The sequence below is a fragment of the Ceratotherium simum genome, chromosome 5 (genome assembly GCF_057802395.1).
Source record: "Ceratotherium simum simum isolate JZ-2026a chromosome 5, ASM5780239v1, whole genome shotgun sequence".
NCBI classification, from domain to species: domain Eukaryota; kingdom Metazoa; phylum Chordata; class Mammalia; order Perissodactyla; family Rhinocerotidae; genus Ceratotherium; species Ceratotherium simum.
The window spans coordinates 16,804,390-16,827,388 of record NC_141904.1 but is presented as its reverse complement, the minus strand read 5'-3'; the positions used below and the strand labels follow the sequence as shown (position 1 = coordinate 16,827,388).

The following is a 22,999-nucleotide window of genomic DNA, read 5'->3' as shown; positions in this document are numbered from 1 at the left end:
GACATGGTAAGGGAGCATCTTTTCTGGCTTAATATATTGGAGGCTATCCTAAAAAAATTCTTCAGTTTTTAGGGTCATAGCAGAGAGGCCAGCCTCTCTTCCATGTAACCCTGCTGGGGAACCTGTAAAACCCTGTACCCAAGAACCCATCCCAGCTGGTTCTCTTTGAGAAAAATTATTCTCCTTGCTCAAGCATGTTTGCTCTGGGGGATCATATATTAAATGGTAAGGCAGAAAAGGAACCCCAGTCCAGGCAGCTGGATCTTGAAGTAACAATTGATATATCCCAATCATCCCCACAAGAAGAGAACACTAGTCGTTTTTCATCCTCTAGTCAAGCTCTCTTAACACAGTTGGCCTGAAGACCCCTGCTGAGCACATGGTCCAGACAGGACAACCTGTGTCTTCAGACAGAGTATGCGCATGAATGATCTGCAGACCAAGAAGAGATGCAGGTAGCTATGCAGGAAAGACCTCCTCTTGGCTAGCTGTCTTGTTAGGATGGACTTCATAGATGCTGCAGAGAGCAGGAAAAAAGATCTCATGGTTTATTCCAGAAGGACATTAGGAAGACCCTTACAAACGACTCTTTCATTGTAATTGCCCACAGCTCCTAACTTTCCATGTTCTCAAACTGAATTTATAAACTGTGTGTTTATGATTTTCTCTTCTGCCTCATTCTAGATAGTCCCTCCAGGGGAAACCTATCATCCAGATACACCTTGTCTCTTCCAACACCCAGACCCATGGATTGTACTTTCTCTATGATCAAAGTAAACAGAGAAGAGAAAAGATCATAGGCCATGTTTGCATCTGTAGTGAAATCCCTTATATTTGATCTTTTCCTAGTAAAGAGGTCACTCTAAAAACTAGGTTCTTTGCTGCTGTGTTCCAGTTATCATATACTTCTTGAAACTAACTCACATTCTCAGATCCTCTCTAGAACCGTGCAGGTATACTTTCATGCAAACACAAGTAAATAAGTAAAAAGCAAATAAACCAACCTCTTGATAGTATTTCTCTGTCAATAACTCATTGCCACAGACCTATTCTTTCCTAAGCCCCTTTATAGGGCCTAGTCTTTTCTTCCTCTGAATTTTTGGAAAGCACTTGGATAAATAAAAACTTAAGAGCTTACCTCATCATTAAAAGACATGAAGAAATGTTTTCTTACGTAAGAGTGTAGCAGAACAGGCTTTTAACCACTGTTCTGACTTTGAAACTTCAGAGATTTATGGGAGGTAAATGAAATGAAAGTATTTATTGTCCTTTGCTTCAAATCAACATTGTACTGGGTGCAATGAGAAAAAGAAGAGAGCACTTCTTTATCATCTCCATATCCTCAGCACCCAGCAAAGTATCTGCACATAATAAGTGGTCAGAAAAATATTCGTTGAGTGATTGAAATGACTATAAAATTGACCTTACCCTCAAGAGTTTAGACACTATTGGAAAATAATTATCAGATTATAAAATATTGCAGTTGAAGCCTTTTTACCTGAACATGATTGGGATTGATAGTTACTCAGTAGGGAATCACAAACTCTCTATGTGTGTGTATTGTAAGATGTGTATCTTAAACATTTTATTTTAACTCACAACATTAATTTATTTAGATCTTTTGATATAGGCCAAAGCCTTTTCTTTGAGAGTGAGTGTCATAATGGGAAATTGAAGTTCCATGACATCTTTCTTTAATCCGTCACACTCAATACATTTTGACTGATTTCCAGTTTCAGTTTCTTCAGAGAAGGAACTTTATAGTGAAGCAATTCAAATGTAGACACCTTCTAGATTTTAATGGTTTTTCTGCTTTATCTCACCCATACCTAATTTTATAGCAAAAGTTTTTAGTAGTAGTAGTTTGCCTTTACTGAGTCTTTATAAAACATTCAACTTAGGGGTTTTTTTTCCCCCAAGTTTAGGAATTTTATTTATTTTTATTTATTTATTTATTTTTGTGAGGAAGATTTGCCCTGAGCTAACATCCGATGCCAATCCTCTTCTTTTTTTGCTAAGGAAGATTGGCCCTGGGCTGACATCTGTGCCCATCTTCCTCTACTTTATATGGGATGCTGCCACAGCATAGCTTGACAAGCGGTGCATCAGTGCGCGCCGGGGATCCAAACCTGTGAACCCCGGGCCGCCTAAGCAGAACATGCGTGCTTAACCACTACGCCACTGGGCCGGCCCTCCAAGTTTAGGAATTTTAGAAACAAAAACTCTTTTTTTCTACATTCATATTGCATTAGTTTATGTAATATGTAATTGAATCAAATAATTACTGTAAAAAGTACAACTAGCATAAACAAGTGGGGACAAACACAACCAACTCTTAGTAAGCGTACAACTCAACTACTGAGGTAAGAAATATGAGAGCATCACAGAAACTAAACTATTACCATGAATCAGGGCATTAATTGTTCTCTTTTACAGGAGGAATGGAGAGCACTGGCTAATCCAGAGAATTAAGTGGAAGCATTTAAGAGAGATTCTACAGTATTTCATTAAGAGAATTGCATTAAGGGGACTTAAATAGCCAGGGAAGCCTTCATGAAATAGATAAAAATTGATTTGCATTTTGAAGGATGGTTAAAGTATGTATAATTTGAGGGGAAGGAGCATTCTCAGGAAGGGGCTGAAAAGTCACTGCCCTGAAGCCATGGGTTGGTGTTGGGAAGAGAGGGGAATACAACTTAAGATATGGTTTAATTGAAAAAGCATTAAATCATAAGTCTAAGGACCTAGTTGCATTCATAACAAACTTTTTTGATGTTTTAATTTGGAGGTAAATAATGAAGGAGGAAAAGAGCATTCTAGGCAAGAACATAAGGAAAAAAATATGGGAAAGCTACCTAGCGTAAAGAGTTAACGTGTAAGCCCAGTGAGAGAAAATTGGGGGGAAAAGGAAGCGCCCAGGTTGAAGCATTACACCAGTGGTTTCAATTGTAATCCTCTTTCAATCATAGTATATATCGAAAGCTTTCAGGTAAGATTTTGTGTGAGTGGAAAATTTCACAGCTTAAAAAGAAGAAAGAAGTTTGAAAACCACAGGTTTAGACGTATAAGGCCACGGTACACGTTATAAAGTGTTGTCAGAATGTCTTGAAAGGAAGTCAAGAAAAAAAGCTTACTTAAGTTGTAGGAAACAATGGAAAACCAAAGAATTCAATTCCCACTAAATTAGACAGAGGTTCAATAGAAGAGAGTTGTAAGCTGTTTTTGGTTTTGGGGTTTATCTGGTAATTATATTTGGTTTATATTTTCTATAAGTAGAAAATAAATATTGATGGAATAATGTGGTTGATTGAAAATAAAGAAGTCTAAATATTAAACATGAGAGCATAATTGAAGATTCACTTGTAAATAACTATGAGGCAGATGTTTAATATATGATATAATAGAATATTTTTTAAATCTGAGATGATTTCTTTAAAGCTCCTTTAAAAAAAAGTCTCGCAAATTCAAGATGTATTATGTCATTGCTATTTGATCATCTTTTGTACCTTTAGTGTAGCCAAATTTCACTCACTTACATTTATCTAAAGCTGCTTTCTCATTCAGTTGTTCCACTTTCTTAGCCAATACTTTGACAATAAATTTTCAAATGTATTCAGATCCACAGTCACTTCCAAAAAGTGTATTTTATGACTAAGATAATCTTCTGCAAACAGACAAAGAAAGGATTTAACTTTAAAATCTGAAACCAACAAATCTCTTTGTATATTACCATTGGAGGATGAAAGTTTGTTTTCCTCTGTATTTTGACTGAGTATATCTAGAGAGTTTTTGTTGTTTCCCGTCAAATAAGAAGTAAAAAAGTATTCTTAAAATGATAGTTTCTGATTTGAAATGCAGCTTGTTCTTTTTTCATAAAGTATTAAATAGCAAAATCAAAAATACTCTACATGTTCTTTCTCTTCTAGTGGGAGGAGAAACTGTTTTATGTGAATTGACACCTCACATACTCTGAGTTTAAGAAGTTAGCATTATCTGAGAAGTCACTATTTTTAGGTCCAGCTGTAATGTTTCTAACTTTGGTGCTCAGAGTAGTGGGTGCTTCCTTTCCCAGAAGGCTCTGTATTCTCAGCATGTGCAGGTCAATTGGACGTAAAGCTACCTACAAGAAGCAGCAGGCCCATTGCAGGCAGTGTTTCTAACTTGAAAATTATGAGCAGGTATTGGGAGCCACAGGCTGTATTTGGGAACCAGCTGCATGTCAGTACAAGCATGGATTGTGGTTCCTGGAGGCTGGGAGAACACAATGCTTGAACTTAATTTCTGTGGGAGATAAGAAGAAAAAAATACCTTTCTACCTGACGAGTTTGACAACTTATTAAATCTGACTATCTTCAGAAGTGTGCTGGAAAGTTGGTAAATAAACATCCACTTTTCAAAGATGATGATCAAGGAAACATCTCTACGAAGGGACCCGGACTTAAGGGGAGAGTTAGCTTTCCTGGCCAGGGGCTGTGATTTTGTTCTCCCGTCTCGGTTTAAGAAGCGGCTGAAGTCATTTCAGCAGACACAGGTTTGAAACTTGGGTGTTTCTTTTAAAATATTTTTATTACTAATAAAACCACCCAGTGAACTAACTTACAAATAATTTTACAGCTCACTTGATATTAGATCAAGGAATTAATCTGTGTCCTCTATTCAGCTATTTGCAGAAAGCTATTTGTAGAGAGATTCCAACAGGTTTAAAAATAGACCTTCTGGACCTGAAGTACAGTACTCACATTTTTCTCTTGTAGAGAGGGAATACAGTTTTAGAGACAATAAATACAACTTAACAAATATTTTACAATTTAGTAGGAAAATAAAAGAATGTTTAACAGAAATATCTTTGAGAAACTAGAATTACTCTGTTAAAAGCCTTATTTGCACTTTGAATCAATAGATTGTGTTTGTATTAACATACATACATCTGTAATGAATGTTTTTTAAAAAATAATATTGATCTCTGAATCTTTTTGAATGAAGAACTATTTTTATATATAGAAAATCATGTGTTTGTGATATAATATATGTAGGTAGTGAAGGATGGCAATTACTTCTGGATTGTGAAAGAATGTCCTCCCTCAGCAAGCTGTGAGATTGAGTCATTTCTGCCTGCGATGACTGCTCGCAGAGTCCATGCTTATTTGCTTACAAATTTAGGGCCAGTGTCTCACCAAACAAGTTGCCTAACACTGAGTACAATACAAGTCAAGGGCCACACAAATGATGGCAATCCAGAATCCAGCAAGAAACCATAGTTTCATTGTTATTCTGACCCAGAGTAATTTCAAATTATTTGGGTGAGCCATATGAAATTGCTTTTTTTAGAAATAGGTCAAAAATGGTCAAATATTGGAAATGCTACAGTGACATAATAGCATAAGGATACTATTCAGACTGAATATCTAAATGATACTGTGTTTATAAGGAAAGACTGAAGTGGAGAATTGAGATACTTTACCCAGCTAATTCTATTTTAATGCTGTTCCTAGATTTGAGTGAAACAGTTTTATTCAAAGTGAGCAGATGCCAAACTTGTCGGTGAATCTGGCAAAATTTATATTATTATGTTTTACTCTATAACGTTTGTAAAGGGTGAGTTTTATGACCTTAAACTACTTTAAGGTTTAAATTATATGTTTCCTATTGAACTCAATGGAAAGTAAATTGAAAAGTTCAAAATAAATGCCTTCTTTTTATTTTCCCTTTAAATATTAACATCGGGCTTCCCTTTAAATATTAACATCGGGCCCGCCTGGTGGCGCAAGCGGTTAATTGCGCGCACTCCGCTGCAGCGGCCTGGGGTTCGCCAGTTCGGATCCTGGGCGCGCACCAACACACTGCTTGGCAAGCCATGCTGTGGCAGCGTCCCATATAAAGTGGAGGAAGATGGGCACAGATGTTAGCCCAGGGCCAGTCTTCCTCAGCCAAAAAAGAGGAGGATTGGCAGATGTTAGCACAGGGCTGATCGCCTCACAAAAAAAAAAAAAAAAAAAAAAAATTAACATCAATTGTATTAAATATAGAATTAATCAATGAATTAATAAATACTGCCTATTAGTGAATTGCTCCATGTTAAGAAATACACTGAGGAAAGTAGACTATCATATAACCAAATATTTTCCCATTCAAGTAAAAACTTTCACAGATAGCCAGAGTTTGTTCTGAATGTCACTTTTTTCTGTCAAAGCAAAATTGTAGAATTAACATTAAAGGCCTCACTCTAAACCTTCTTCAGTAGTGTGTGTTCACTAGTCTATTGGGTTTCATCCCCACTGGCACCAGTGGTCTTAATCCTATGGTTATAACTGCCCTGAAGTTATCCATAACTGCCCTGGATGTCACACCAGGGGAAACAAAAAAAGAATTATGGTGATTGTAGACTTATTGTCTCACAAATTTCTTTCAGCATAGAATAACAGGAAGGAAATGACACTAATATAAATGACCTAGGTAAAGCCCCTGAAGAATTGTATGCCTTATCTTAGAAATTTAAGAACAGTTTCTACTGTTATTGACTCGTAAGCCTATGTAATAATATTTGGAGATTTTGTATTAAGGCAGAGAGAAATGTTTCCTTAGAATAGATTATCACTTTGTTAAATCAAAAGTGGTTGTCAACTTTAAATTGCTTTATAAATGTAAATGATTATTTATTATTGAATCTGAAGGACTGTGCCAAGTTATTTTAATCTAATCTTTTGAGAACCCCCTTTGGCCTTGTGACTCATTTTCTTAAGTAAGGACATATCTGTGCCCAGCCCTATCCTGAACCTTTTACCCACATTGCATCCTGTAATTTCCTTTAATCTTCACGACAACCTTCCAAGAAGTAGGAGTTATGTTTGTTACTGAAATTTTAAAATGTTATTTAAGTTTCCTGAGGTCACAGAGCTAGTAAGCCATCACTATTTTCTGTTAAATTTTTCATATTTCATTGGCATCACTTCCCTCTGTGCCATTTCTTCCTTGACTATTGCTTTATATGGCGATACCCTGATACTGCAGCAAAGGCTTGGTGTGACCAACTGCCTTTCATATCTCCAATAGTATTAGTATATGAGCAGACTCCACTCTATGTGTTAATGTCAGATATTAACATATGAAAAATGGACCGTGTATAACAAAAGGAGGAGATTAAATTATATTCATCAGTTATTTATGTGAATGAAGCTTGTCTTCCTATAATACTCATGCTTTTCAAGGGTAGCTAGGACTTTTATCCTGAATTTGAAGATCGTGTTATAAGCCCATATGTCAAAATGAAATACGATATCCAGATCTACTTCTTACAGGTAAAATATTGTTCAAACTTTAGATATGGCATTAGGATAATTTAAGAAAGAACACTCGAGTAATATTTTATGTTTACAGTAAATTTAAAATAAATTTAGCTAGTGAACAGTCATGTCTATCTTTCATACTTTATGTAGCATCTAATAATATAGTGCCATGCTCATGAGCCTTAATAGATAATTTGGTCAAAATTGAGTAGAAATTAAAACTCTGAAAATCTTCATGGAATCTTTTTTGCTCTTTCTGCTAGGAATCTCAGAACTAAATTTCATCTTCATTGGTAAAATAAACTTCCACCTGAATGTTAGTGTACCTCCCCTCCCCCCTCCGTACATCATGAATAATCTTAATCTCCCCATTGCCCCCCCCCCCTTTTTATACTGTCCTTTCTTAAGTCTCTATGGTACACCACATCAAATCCTTTTTGGAAAAAGGAATGATATAAACTATAAATGAGTTAATAAACTGTAAAGGGAGTTTGACTGTGTTGAAATTAATGACCGTGATTTTTGCCTGTTAGAGTGTACCAAAAATGAGAGAAATGTGTATCTGAAAAAATGGCAAGTCCCTAGTGGCAGGTAGATCAGCCTGGTGGAAGACATTCCAAAACTAAAAATACTTTAATTTTCTTTTCTTTTTTTTTTTTGTGAGGAAGATCAGCCCTGAGCTAACATCCATGCTTGCTAATCCTCCTTTTTTTTTTTTTTTTGCTGAGGAAGACCGGCTCTGAGCTAACATCTACTGCCAATCCTCCTCCTTTTTTTTTTTACCCAAAGCCCCAGTAGATAGTTGTATGTCATAGCTGCACATCCTTCTAGTTGCTGTATGTGGGACGTGGCCTCAGTATGCCCAGAGAAGCAGTGTGTCGGTGCGCACCCAGGATCCGAACCCGGGCTGCCAGTAGCGGAGCACACGCACTTAACCACTAAGCCACGGGGCCGGCCCTGCTTTAATTTTCTTAACAAAGACTTTCTCTGCATCAGGGACTGGCAGTGATTCTGCCTAGACAAAGTCAAACTAGAGAAGAAGGTTAAAGGACAGCATCCCCAGTACATTTTAGATCTATATATTTAAAAAGAGCTCATTCTATCTGCCTGTTGAAGGAGAGCTAGAAATGCACAGAAAGACCAAGAACAGTCTTCAAAAAGAATTTACTAATCTTGGGCCGGCCCCGTGGCTTAGCGGTTGAGTGCGTGCGCTCCGCTGCTGGCGGCCCGGGTTCGGATCCCGGGTGCGCACCGATGCACCACTTCTCCAGCCCTGCTGAGGCCGTGTCCCGCATACAGCAACTAGAAGGATGTGCAGCTATGACATACAACTATCTACTGGGGTTTTGGGGGGGGGAAATAAATAAATAAAATCTTTTAAAAAAAAACAAAAACAAAGAATTTACTAATCCAATTCCAGTAGACTGAGAATACACCTCGAGATCCTTAATGTGTCAGCTGACATTGCTCTTAAATGTCTGCCACATCACTGATGAGAAAATGTACTATAGGATTTTTTAAGCGTAAATCTATGTAAACTCAAGTATTGACAGATAATGAAGGTATTAATTTATTTATTGTGGATAAGCATTCCCTAGAAGCATGCTTACCACCCTCTGGAGTAAAGTGAGCTCTTGAATCTACTGTCTATTCTAATATGGTTTCTTGTATTTATACCCAACTGCCTGTTACTGGTGAGGACTTGCAAGAAATATATACTATTTAGAATTTTTTTTCTCATAATTACATTTTCCTTCCAGATTCAAAATAAACCAGAAAAGAAACCTGGAACACCACTTCCACCTCCAGCCACTTTTCCAAGTAGTCCCCAACCTCTCTCCCCTGTTCCTCATGTGAATAATGTTGTGAATGCACCATTGTCCATAAACATTCCACGGTTCTACTTTCCTGAAGGACTCCCAGATGCCTGCAGTAACCATGAACAGACTCTAAGCAGAATTGAAACTGCTTTCATGGATATTGAAGATCAGAAAGCAGACATTTATGAAATGGGAAAAATTGCAAAGGTAATATAACTACTAAATGATGTCATCTCCCTTTCTCCAGCAATCCCCATCTCCCTCTTTTCACTGCTTCTTTGCTCTCTGTTTTTAAGCATGCATTTTTTTCCATGTTGAAAAAATTTATTTGATCCTAATATATCTTTAGCTATGATCCTATTTCATGCAAGTCTTAAGTTTGAAAAAAACCTTAGTGATCTTGCAGTCCAACCTCCCATTTAATACAGGAATTCCATCCATGACATCACCAACACATAAATTCATTCTCTGCTTCAATGCTTTCAGTGACAGGAACCTCACTACCTTGCCAAGTAGCCTATTCCATCGTTAAATAGCCTTTCTTGTTGGAAAAATTTCCCTTGTGTTCAATATGAATCTTTTTTTATTCTTGCCCGTTGATCATAACTCTTTGCCCTAAAGCTGGACTAGGAACCATTAGGCCAGCTCAACACAGTAGTTCTACTCAGAAATAAATGGATTTGCCACTAGAAAGCAAGTCTTTGATACTTTCCAATATATCCAACTGCTTCTGATTTAAGATCTTAGCCCTTTATGCCAGGACTACTGTAACATCTTCACTAACTGCATTCTATACCTTCAGCCTCCTCCTAGAACAATGTTAATACTGTTAATACTGAGCATGACCCTCAGATCATATTTTGTTATTTATAGTCCCCAGCTCAGCAATATTCAGGGATTCCTACCCTGTGTAGCAGTGCTTGTTTTGTTTGGGTTTTATTTTTATCATGCACGTATATTGAAGAGTCATATCATATCTCACGATTTAGCAGTGGTTTCAGGCTGTGTTTCAAGAGACAGAGGGGTTTAGTAGGCTAAGGGCTGCGTGGGCAAGGAGGATACCAACTGGGAGCTCCCAAGACCCCATGCACACTTGCACTGGGAATGGTTGCCCTGCTTTCAGGAATAATATTTAAAAGTTTGAAAACTGATCCTGAGGCTAAAACCCAAACTACTGTTACCTGTGTGAGCCTGACCCACTTGCCCTCCCACAGGCACCCCTCTGCATTTGAGCTCTCAGAGTTCTCCCCTCCAAAATGGGCTTCCAGTCCTGCCAACTCCAAGTCACCCATCCCTTAAGACCTGCTTCCATCATGTCTTTGGAGAAGTCTCTAAATCCTCATTCCAGTTATGCCCTGTCCTCTGGCCTACCTCTAGCCTCAGAACATTTGTTACTGGTTTAAATAATTTGTAAATAGAGTGATTTTAAGGGACATGAGAAGAAATTGTTTCTTTTATTCCCCCTTTCTTCACCCCCATCGTAGAACTTGCTTGTTGATCCCTTAACAGACTTAAACAAACTCAGAAATCAGAGCTCACCTGTTTCCACTCTATTTTATATATGAGGAAACTGAAGTCTCACAAGTACTTACCTGAAGTCGCAAAACTAGCACGTCAGGAAACAAGTCCTCTAACTCCTAGCATTGTGCTCTTTCTACCATATGTTATCTCCCCTGAACATATGCTAGCATACCATTAGCTAACTTCCAATGAATATCCAACCAAATAAATTATAAGTTCCTTCAGGGCATTGGCGTTTTCTTACTCAAAGCTTTGAAAGATGGCTGTTGTATAAACCAAGATGGTAAATTGTCTGAATAAGCTGGAATGATGAATCTAAGCCCAAAAGATAGAATTTAGCAAGGATGAATGAAATCTGCATTTGGAGGTAACATGTTAACTGCATAAATGCAAAATGGGGTATTTCTAGCATGGCAACAATTGGTGTGAGAGACACAGGAGGTCTCATGGACTGCTTCGGGCAGGCAGGCAAGGAGAGCCTATCCAGGTTAAGGGACATGGTAGTTCCCCGGTGTTGTGCTGGGGTCACACATCTGGAGAGCAGATCCAAGTGATTAGTGCCTCCTGGCAGAGACCTGCAGCCTGCTCTGTCTTGAATACAGGTCCTCTGGGTCGACCTTCCTCCTCTGAATATTCCCAGCCCCTGACTGGGGAGCCTGTTCTCCTCAGCCTTTTCTACCGCTCTGCCTCCACCCTCCTATTCTGGCCCTCCCACCCCTGTATGGTGGTAGCCCTGCCCTGCTTCGTGGTTTAGTGGCGCCCCTAGCATTCAACAGATTCAGGGAGAGGAGAACAGAAAGCCTAAGGACTCCACAGGCGGTCAAGGGAGGTGTAGGAAAGAGTGTAGTCAAGTCAGGGGAGGGGTATCTGCATGCTAGGGAGTCAGAGAAAGGACTTTGCTATTTACAGGCAGTGAGGATCAATCTATATGTGGCATCAGGAAAAACTGCCAGTGTTGAAGCTGACAACATAGAGAAGTTTAAAAAGATAAAAAACTATTTTGTTTAGCCATAGTAACAGTGATTTACGTCACAATATACTGTTTATACCTAATCATCATGTGGCACAATAGCCAGTACAGCCGTCCCTCAGTATCCACGGTTGCTCAAGTCCCTTATATAAAATGGTGTAGCACAGTGAATACCATTGGCTCTTCATATACGCGGGTTTCACATCCTCAGACTCAATTCACTTCCTCCATGTCTGCAAAATTGTGATACCTGGTGGTTGAATCCGTGGGTGCAAACCTGTGGATATGGAGGGCCAACTATACACATATACATATCTGTTAACTTGTCTGAATTATACTTGATTGTAGCCCTAAATCCCATTCACGAATGCCAAGCATTTGTGTTCATTGCTCTTAAACCTTAATTGTCAGCTCAGATAGCAAGGGAAACTGCTCATACCATTAAAAAGTTAAAACTAACGTAGCGTATAAAAATGAGGATGTGTGTATAATGACCTCAGAAGATATATTGGTTTATACTGTTTCATTTTGGATTACTGTATTAGCTCATTTTATTGGATTTTGTCTCTGTATTCTTAAAATCATTTGTTTTAGAAATTAATTTAATCGTGTCTTCCAGCTAGTTAATCCCCATTTAATCTAGCTTTTACTTGGCTATGGCAGTCTGTTAGCACTCACTAAGCCATCCTTATTTTCAGCCATTCTTTACTCTGCAGACAGGTCTTCTCTACCACTAGGCAGTGAGCTCTGTGTCTATAGCACTTGCACTTCATGTGCTTGTATTCTCAGGACAGGTTGGTTATAGGAAAAGGAGAAGACAGACAACCTTTAAGAGACAATGAGGGGAGAGGTGGTCCGAGCAACAAATGACCATTTTTGTGGACTCCTGTAGTTTATAAAGCTATTAGGAAGACCAGCTTGAGTTTGCAACCTACTCTTAGTGATGCTTAAATATAGCTGTTGAGACTGGGATCTGTTTTTTAAGTGCGAAGAAAACTCTCTGTTTATGAAATCTGCATCTTTTGGTGACGTTTAGCTCATTCATCTTTGACCTCAGACAGCCCTGGAGAGATTAATGCCCATTTCTGATTAAATTCTCAGTGTATAGTTTGTATTTTTTTCCACAGCTTTAAGTGATGATGGAGAAGAAATGAATAGAGAATGAGTCTAAGAGGGACAAAAGCAGGGTAGCAACAGAAACTGAGGAGCAGTAGGAAAAGCATTTGTCAGAGACTGGGCCAGAGGATTCACCATGGAGTTTTAGCCTCTAGCAGCAAGTTGAAAAAGAACGGAACTGTCTTCTGAACCACACAAAGCCCCCAGCTCCTCTTATCTGGCTGATGAGGCACCATCTTGACCCATCGTGCCTATGGCCTGCAAGGTAGCCTCTCTGTACCTTTATTTCTTTCTCTGTAGAATGGGATAAAAAATACCTGCCCTCTTCTGCATGGGGATCCTGTGAGGACCAAATGAAATGACAAGCGTGAAATGTTTTAAATGTTAAAAAACATTACAAATATTGAGGATCATCTCTTCCTGAATGTATCATTAGACAGTGTTGCTTTCAGTTCTTCATGTTGTTGGGCCATTCTTAGATCAAATTATTTGCTCCAGTGACTTTGATTACCATACACTAACTCTTGCCTCCTCCTCTAAACCTAAGTTTCCTCAATTCATTTTCTGTATCTCCCTGTACATCCCCACTTGTCATCCATTCTCTCCTTCATAAAAAGTCTTGACACTGGCTTGCTCTCTCCTCTGTTATAAAAGTCTCTATTCTCTTGCCCTCAGATTAATATAGTTTACTTTTTTAGGTTCTTATTCATCTTATGACTCCCTTTATCTAAATTGTTTGTTTTTAAGCAAATGTAGGCCAGCCATATACTTTTTTTAAGTAGCCAGAGTGTAGTATCTGCAGCCCTTGCCATTTACTGCCCTTCCCATTTTTTTCCATTTTCTGCAAGGGCCTGGTACCCTCATGCTGCCTAACAGTTGGCTGCTCAGGGTACCCCACTATGAGAAATATAGATCAATCCTTCCCAGTCTACTTCAAAACATACCCATTCTGTGCCTTATCTCTTAGGATTTTGCCTTTAGGTCATAATAACTTTATAAGTGTAAATGTCTCAGGGACTAACTACTCCTCGCAAGCTGGCATGTATGCATTTTAACAGGAGTCTTCTGGAGAAAAGACCATAATCCAAGGGAATGAACGTTGTTTAATAGTGGCAGTAGCCCCACGGGAGGTGGTAAGCACACAGGCCCTGGAAATGTTTCAGCTGAGGCTGGTGATCACTTCCTGAGGTTGAGCTAGAAGATTCCTGATCCCTTCTAATTCTGAAAAATCCATGAGTGACCATGGGTGGGAGTGCATTTCATACACTTTGGCAAGCCAGTTCCGATCTCTCCCTGTACTTTATCTTTCTGTTTGTGACTCTGCACCCGCACCTCCATAATACAAAATATTCTTTCAGCTTTCCCAGCAGTTGCCAATAGTCTGTCACATTTAAGAGCATTTTCTTGGCAAACCACCATTCTGCATGAAAGAGAGGATTGGGATTGGGCAAAGTGGATTGATAGTTTACCACCCAAAGTATATTAATTGTGAGCTTTGTACCTTGGCAATCATAATTTACACACTAAACAAAATCCGTTTGGTTCCTAAGCAACACCTTTCCCTCATTCTTGACCTCAGTGGAGGTATTTGACCTCTGGACTTAAAAAATCTTAAATTCCACCCTGCTTGCAGAACATGCTTTAGCGGCCCTGGCAGGAGCAGCCTATTTCTGCCCTGTACTTACCTTCCTTCTCTTGAAACTTGCCTTCCATATCCTCTTCTCTGACATGAGCCCAGCAGCCTTGGATGTTCTCTTAGCATGACTAATCTCAGACGAGGTATGCTTCAGGTGTCTGTGGGGATTCCCCCGTCCGCTGCGGTCTCACAACAGGAACAACTTCACCTGAACCTAATGTAGATTCACATCTACTCAAGCTGCAGAGGAGAAACTTTCCTTTAGAGAAAGATGAAGGCTCAACAGATCCTATATCTAGTATGAATAATAAGAATATCTTTATCTCATAACAAGATGTGACTCTTTGAAGAGTTCCAGATTTGGGAATATGTTTTACATGTATATATAAAATTAGGAACATTTGGAGACTATTTCTCTGCTTAATATTTAGATGTTATTATTACTTAGAGGAAAGAATTTTCCCTATAGGAAGAAAGCAGGTAAATTTGGTAAAAACTCTTTCTTATAAGAGTATAAGAATAATTTTTTTTTAAATTGAAAAAAGAGCTTTTTATTGAGAAAAAAGTCATTACCTTTTAGGTTATTGTAGGTGTTTTAGATTCGTTCCCAGTTCTCCCTTTATAAAAAATATGTGATTATTTATGGTAGCTTCTAAAATATAAATAAATGATAGCATTTTGATTTTTACCTTTCATCTTTTACCTGAATTATAATCATTTAAATAGATTTGATGACTATTTTCTTGAATGGTCTAGGTTTTTCTGGTTCTTCTTGAACCTGGGGCTTAGTGACATAATAGGCAAAGGAGAGAGAGGGAGCTAGGTGGTAGAGTGTATTAACACCAAATGACCGAGTGATAACAGTGGCTGTACTTTTCTGCTGTCAGAAGGAAAGGCATACACAACCATGACATTCAGTCATTTCTTTTTCTTTCTAGAAGGCAGAAAATATATGATGTAAGAGTGGTAGGAAGGGAGACTGGTTGCTTTAAGTATCAGGATAGGGAAAAGAAACATCACTGTAATGAACTTGGAGGAAAGGTAAATGGATTTCCCTTTTCTTCATTAAACATGTAATCCTCTATTTTGTTTCCCCTCTGTCTCTCGCTGAATCTGCGCTAGCTGATATATTTGTGTCTGCCCCAGTTTTGCTCCTCTAAGGGCCCTTTTATCCATGGTGGCATGAAGGGTAAAAGCCACAGAGGTCCTTTCTTTGGCCGTGTCATCTCTTCACTGCCCCTTAGCTTACACTGTATTTGTGTTTTATTTGCAGGTCTGTGGCTGTCCTCTCTATTGGAAAGCCCCCATGTTCAGGGCTGCAGGGGGAGAGATGACAGGATTTGTGTCAGCACAGTCGTTCGTTGCCATGTGGAGAAAGTAAGTATGTGAACAGTTACTCTGGGGCTAGGCAAAGAATTGTCTGGTCTTCATGATATACTTTATAAAGGTCACTTATTTTACTCATTTATTAATTTTCCCTTTACCCTTTATTTCAACAAGTAAAATTCAATGATTCACAACCATTTATACTCACACACAAATTCTTTTCATAAGCCATTATCTTATATGTCTCTAATCAGTAAAACAGATCTTCAGAAATACCTCTTTAATAACTATTTGATAGTTTCTTAGTTTTACTCGTTAAATTTGGGTCTTAGGATTTGACTCTTAGAGCAGTGACATAAAAGTAAAGATTCTCCCTTCAGGGGAGCACACCACATGTGTCACATGAAAAATACAGCTTCCATTCTCATAAGATCCAATTTAGAATTATATCTAGTTGACTTATTAAAAACAACTGAATTCTAATAGATTTTAATCATTACTTTTTGAAAGCTCCAGTTAAGGATCACAGGAATTGTACTTTTTATCAAGATACTCCTGGATTTTAACATCCTGACAAGTTTTCTTGAATTCAAACCTGACTTTCTTCTGTCTTTTCTTTTTTTCTCCCTTCTTCTTCTTTAGAAGTTATTTCTTGATATATTTATACATTTTAAGAGAATGTCATAGCTTGCCCCTTCTACCACCTCTTTTAACTGATCAGCCTAGCCTTCTTTACATCTGTTCTTCTCACCTTTTCTAGGCTGGATACCCTTCCTGGTAAACTATTAGGAAATGCTATTTAGGGGCCGGCCCCGTGGCTTAGCGGTTAAGTGCCTGCGCTCCGCTGCTGGCGGCCGGGGTTCGGATCCCAGGCGCGCACTGACGCACCGCTTCTCCGGCCATGCTGAGGCCGTGTCCCACATACAGCAACTAGAAGGATGTGCAGCTATGACATACAACTATCTACTGGGGCTTTGGTGGGGGGGAAATAAATAAGTAAAATCTTACAAAAAAAAAAAAAAGGAAATGCTATTCACCTATTATCATCATCATCATCATTATTATTATTTAAAATCAACATAAAATAGCAGCAGAATTCAGCTTACAGATTTCTTCTGATTTCTTCATGCCACCTAAAAGCCCTTAGTAGTATAATGCTTGAGAACATAGTAGGCGATTAATAAGTGTATTCTTATTTTTAAAAATTTAGCAGCAAGTTGAGTTCACCAAGTTCTTCATGCATTACATTAGAACTAACATGACTAGGATATATAAGACTCTACCAGTTGATGGACTTCTTTTAGAGAAACACACCAAAGCAAAAAGTTACAAATGCTTTGTTTTCCAGGTGGATTTTAGTCATATTACAGGGAATAGTTCTAAGTTGTCCAAATACCAAGGACTAAAAGGGCCCTAGGAGAATCATTTATTGTACACTATTGGGATGACACTGTCAGTGTCACGGTCACCATTTCACCTCTCCTATAGCAAATAGAAAACTGCAGGATAAAATCTGAGAAATGTCTTTTTTTTTTTTAATGTATGGATAAGCAGTCGTTAAGGGAATTTCTTGTAGGCTGGAATCACAAAAAAGCACTAATTAGCCAGGAGTAAACAAGCAAAGGAATTGGCATTTGCCCTTGAGGTGTTTATAATTAGTATTTCTGGTAGCCTAAAATCTGGGGGAAGAAAATAGAAGAAGAAAATGGGCCTGAACAATCGGGAGGTCAACTTGGATTCCCTTTCCCTTCCCTACCAGTGAAGCCAGGACTTCACTGGGTGGTCCAATTGTCTATTATTAATTATTATTATTGTTATTGTCATTTTAAATCAGCATATAACAGTAGCAGAATTCAAGAACTTGAAATGTGTAGATGTTGTAGCTTTCACTCAGCTAGCTTCTTTCACCCTGGTAGGTGCCAGGCCCTGAAAAGGCCTCAACTGGACTGTGAACCAGGGGTAGAAAGATTAGGGATATTGCACGGCTCTTGTCAGAGGTATCTTCAGCCATTGAGTTCAGCATTGTTGGCAAAAACCATCCAACAGTTTGGGAAAGCAGCAAGAAGTGAGTTATGATTGTTTAAGAGAAAGCTTTGAACAAGCTAGGAGATTGAAAAAAAGGAAATAGTCTATTCTATAAAAGATTAGAGACAGGGACAAGAACTGTAACTACTTATAGTCTAAGTTATTTTGAATATTCTAGGACCCTGTGTTTGTGAGCCTGAGGCTGACTATAGGAAAACTAGTATCCAACTTGATTTACCTGCAATTAATTGCATAATATTAAGAAGAGTGAGAGCCAGTTTTTTTGTCTTAAGACTGTGTGTCACTGAGATGGGGTGGGATTTACGTTGGTGGATAGAGCAGCAGCAGCCACAACAGCTGTATTCCTATATTGAGATGAATCATTTTAATTTTATCTCTAGGGAAAAGAGGTTTCTGCAAAAGGCAAAAGGGGAAAAAAAGACATGAAGCACAAGTCTTCATTTTAGGTAACTGCAGGAAACTGATTATGAAGTTATATAGCATGAGCAACTGTCCCTATATTTTTTCATTTAAAAAAAATTCTATGAATAGATAAGCACATGTTTCTATGTTAAAGCTTTATCTTCTGGCCAGATACTAAAATGGTTGGAGTGCCCTCTAGTGGGAGCTCCTCTCTGAGCTCTTAAAATGCCTTTTAAAAGCCGGGGTGCTTTAAAGGAGACCCAAAGTATGGCTATTTGGAGAGACTAAGCAACTAAACTTGATGGTTTGAGTTAACACTGACCCTGAAGAAGGCATGTGTTTATTTTTGTAATTTTTTTAATAAATTGTATCCTTTGTATAACGCAACTTGGGCCCAAGTATGGTATATGTATTAAAACTTTCAAGAACAGGGGCTGGCCCAGTGGCGTAGTGGTTAAGTGCACGTGCTCCACTCTGGTGGTTCGGCTTTCGCAGGTTCGGATCCTGGGCGCACACCGATGCACCGCTTGTCAACCCATGCTGTGGCAGCATCCCATATAAAATAGAGGAAGATGGGCACGGATGTTGGCCCAGAGCCAATCTTCCTCAGCAAAAAGAGGAGGATTGGCATCGGATGTTAGCTCAGGGCTAATCTTGCTCACAAAAAAAAACAAAAACAAAAAAACTTTCAAGTACAAAAAATAATTGGCAGATAATGACACAGAACTAAAACTTGTCAGCATATACCTGCGGATCTGACTTGCTCCAATAATGGGCTTTATATAATCTTGGGGAAAAGTCAAATATAAAAGTCACAGCATAACAGTCACAGCATAACAGGAAATACTTTCCCTCCTGTCCCAGTGCTCATAGGGTGGAGGCTTCCTAGCCCTCCTCCGAGTGGTTTGAGGATGAACCCCTTAACGAGCTCTTGTTCTCCTGCCTCTGTTCCCCCTCCTTTCCCTGCTCTACTGCCCCTTTCTTCTCTGTGCTCTGACATCTGTTTTTCTTACAGTCAGGGCATTTTTAGGGGAAAGACATTGCTCCATAGCTTTTCGTTTGAATTCCTATATTACCAGCTTTGTGGCAGAGCTCCTGACTCAAAGGGAGTCAGCAATATTGCTCCAGCTTTTTTATGCTTTACTTTCTCTTACCTTTTCATGCCAACATGCCATTTGTCCATTAACAAAACAATATTTTGTCTTAAGAGCCCTGGAAGATACCAGTTTAGAATAGCTATGTTTACCTTCTTTCTCTAGCTTTCACGACTTTTATTACCTCCTTTTCTCCTGCCATATAAAGTTCACTAGCCACTAGCATTGGCTGAAAATTGTAATTCACCTTTTCTTTCTATTTCTTGCTTCTGATAGCAATAGGCCGTACCCGATTTGACTTTTCCCTCTCAGAGTATCTCTCGTCTGTCATGTTAGTGCGGTTTTTATTTAGTAGTGCTATCCTTTCTTTATAAACATGCTCCTTTCCAAAGACTTCACCGCCTTTTTGTTGTGATCATCCCACCCATTTTCTGATCCTAAGAGTTGGTTCCCATCAGCATCTATTGCACTAATCTTTTTCTAAAATATATATTTACTTAACTTTGGGGGCCTTGAGCATGCTGAAGAATGATAAGGAGAAAAAGATATAAAGATAATACCATAGCTTTAGTAATCACAAATGAAGGCAGTTAAGTATACATCTGTCAGTCAGATCACAAACATTTTTCGAGAATCTTCTTTGTGAAAGTCACTATGCTGGGTGCTAAGGAAAAAAAGAGCTATAACTGCCTGCCCTTTAGGTGCCAGAGAGATAAAAGAAAGCTAACAATACAATGGTATATATAGTACATATAAATTAAATAATACAAAGATCAGTAAGAAATTTAGTTGTCAGAGAAGGCTTTTTGAAAGAGTTGGGTTATTAGCTGGACCTTAAAGAATAGCCAGCATTCAGATAGCCAAGTTGGGAGGGGTGGTATTCTAGGACAGTACAACAACGTGAGAAATGGCACAGAGGCAAGAAAGCACATGACACACTCAGAGAATAGTGGGTCAGGTCAGCTGCATGGAGTGGAAGTTTCATTTAGCAAAATAGTGAGATAGGTAAGTAGGCAGGCTCCAGCCTAATTACACAGGGCCTTAAATGCCCAGCTTAGGCATTTAGACTTATTCATATAAGTGGTAGAGCGCTACTGAATATTTTTGGAAAAGGGAAATATATATTCAAAGGATGTTTTAGAATGATGAATTGTCTGTGATATAAGGTTGGATGAACACTGAAGCCTGTTATGGCCCTCTTCCCTTCTAGCAGTCTCAACATGAAGTAATAAGACCCTGGACTTGATGGTACAATGGAAATAGAAAGGAAGGAATGGTTGTCTAAAACGTCTTAAGGAAATATTTCTCAGGACTCCAGTGTTTCCATCCTGTATTCTAAACACCTAGTGGTCCAAGCTAGAAACCTGGGAGTCATCATGGGCTTCCTCCTTTCACCCCTCAACACCTATCAACTACCACATCCTTTCTTTTCAACCAAATTTGCCCCTTTCTCTCTGCCTCCACTGCCAGTATCCATGCTCAGGCCCTTGGTTGGATTTTTGCTTGATATTTCTGAAAAACAGCTCTGATTATCTCACTGTCCAAGTTAAAATTCTTCTGTGGAGTAGACTAATGTCCAGACTTCTCGACCTAACTGAAAGGCCCTCCAGGATCTGATCCCACATGCTCATGCCCCTTCTCTGGCCAACTCAGCACTTGTAGTTGCCCAGATATCTCATGCCCTCTCACACAGGCATTTGTACCTCTGACCCTCTTGACCCACAGCACCCTTCTTTCCTACTTCCCCTTTTCAGGGAATCTCACTGGCCCTCCTGTGTCCTTCTGTGACACCCTGTGCTTATTACAGTTCTGTCGTGGCTGTCACACAGGAGTATAATCTTATTGGTATAGCTCTCTCACTAGACTTTAAGCTCCTTACAGGGCACAAAACTGCATCCTCTTTTCTTTGTATCCCAAGTATCTTCAAGGCCAGACACAGTACTTGGCACACAGTTAGCATTCGATAAATGATTAAGGAAGAAAAGCAAGAAAATTTGGAGACTAATTGGATATGGGGAATAAGGAAGAGAAATAAGTTTAAAATAACTTCAAAATTTCAAGCCCAGGTAACTCACTATGGTACCACTATTAACAAAGATAGACATCCATGAAAAGGACTGACTTTAAGAGGAAGATTTTAAATTTGGTTTTCAATATTTTGACTTTACTGTCAAGAGTATAGTATCCAAATGGAAATGTCCAGCAATTAGTTGGATATGAGGAATTCTTGGAGCTCGAAGACTTAACAGGGAATTCATTTTTTTAAATCCTGGTTCTTCAAAGTCTGATTTCAAAAGCCACTATCAGGTTGGCCCTGAATATGTCTGCTAAGCTGGGCAAACAGAAGTTTATGTCTTATGTGGTGCACAGTGGTCCATCTGATGTGTTCCCTCCTGGCTGGTGGGTGGTTCTGGTTCCATGTCCGGTGCTAAACCTAAGTGTATTTTTACCTGCATTAGTTCAGTTGACTCCGTGGTCTCAGCCCCAGAAGCATTCTACAAAAATAATATATCATCTTGTTATTGAGCTTTTATTAAGATGTCCCTTTGACAAAATCAAGAGCATGGAAAAATTCTTTTTTTAATCATTGAAAAGAGAGCACTTGAGGGGCGGCCCTGTGGCTTAGCGGTTAAGTGCGTGCGCTCCGCTGCTGGCGGCCCGGGTTCGGATCCCCGGGGGCACACTGACATACCGCTTCTCTGGCCATGCTGAGGCCGCGTCCCACATACATCAACTAGAAGGATGTGCAGCCATGACATACAACTATCTACTGGGGCTTTGGGGGTAAAAATAAATAAATAAATAAAATCTTCTAAAAAAAAAAAAAAAGAAAAGAGAGCACTTGATGCTTGATCTAAATGGCCTTCGGATCAGACTGAAATTACCAACTATTGATGTTGTGATCATTGTTCACAGTAGACAATCTTCTTAAACAGTTCTTTCTTTTACAGGTTGCTGAATAACCATCATGATGATGCCTCTAAGTTTATCTGTCTTCTAGCAAAGCCCAGCTGTAGCTCTCTAGAGCAGGAGGATTTTATCCCTTTACTTCAGGTAATTGTCACTTCCTTTTTAAAATGGGTTTTATTTCCAGTTTCAGAGGTTTTTAAAATTTTTCAGCTGGCAATATGTCAATTGATACACACAAATCTAGAGGTCAGATTTCTAGAAGAGTAGATTTCAAGCTTGTTTTAGCAACAAAATCCTTTTGTTAAATGAAAATTAACACAGAACCTAAAGTATAAAACAGGGCTACTCTTACTGAAGCAGAAGAGAGGGGCCACTCAGGCTCCCCCTTGCCCACCCACAGCAATCACTGAAGCACGTTTTGAAACCAGGCATTTGGTCTAGTTGGCCTAGTTGCCCTTTGTTAAGGTTAAAAAGAAACAGATTTCCACCACAAAGAGCCCACTTGGGGAGTATTTTTACCTTGGCCTTCTGATGAGAATCAATTACATGCCAGTAGTGGATCTGTGTTCACTATGGCCTTCTTCATAGCTTGACATATTGCTTGTTAATATTCTTAATTTCATGTCTAAATGTTTGGTTTTCCTAAGCAGATCACAAATTCCTTGAAGCTAAAGTCTGCCTTTCATTTCTATTGAATGTACATCATTGTTTTAGTTGTTCCAATAAATCCTTATGAGCTGTTAGTGAGAATGTCTAAAGAAGGACAGAAAAATACATTGACATAGTGGGGGTTTTTTTAAGTTGTATTCAGGGCTGTTATCTTTTTTTTTTTTTTTTAGATTTTTATTGAAATATAACATACACACACAAACCAC

At 38.8% G+C, this 22,999-nt stretch overlaps 1 protein-coding gene across 4 annotated transcripts in view; it reads left to right on the top strand.

Moving 5' to 3' along the window:
- PPP2R3A (protein phosphatase 2 regulatory subunit B''alpha) overlaps positions 1-22,999 on the top strand; it is a 165,021-nt gene that overhangs the window by 56,443 nt on the left and 85,579 nt on the right. For 3 of the 4 annotated variants that reach the window (XM_087430534.1, XM_087430533.1, XM_087430532.1), the window contains 3 exons: positions 9,044-9,310; positions 15,620-15,723; positions 22,166-22,268. In XM_087430534.1, the coding sequence (XP_087286660.1) occupies positions 9,044-9,310; positions 15,620-15,723; positions 22,166-22,268 (474 nt within the window). Of the gene's footprint in view, positions 1-4,384; positions 4,532-9,043; positions 9,311-15,619; positions 15,724-22,165; positions 22,269-22,999 lie in introns of those variants that run through there. The other variant, XM_004419345.3, reaches the window with a different exon arrangement.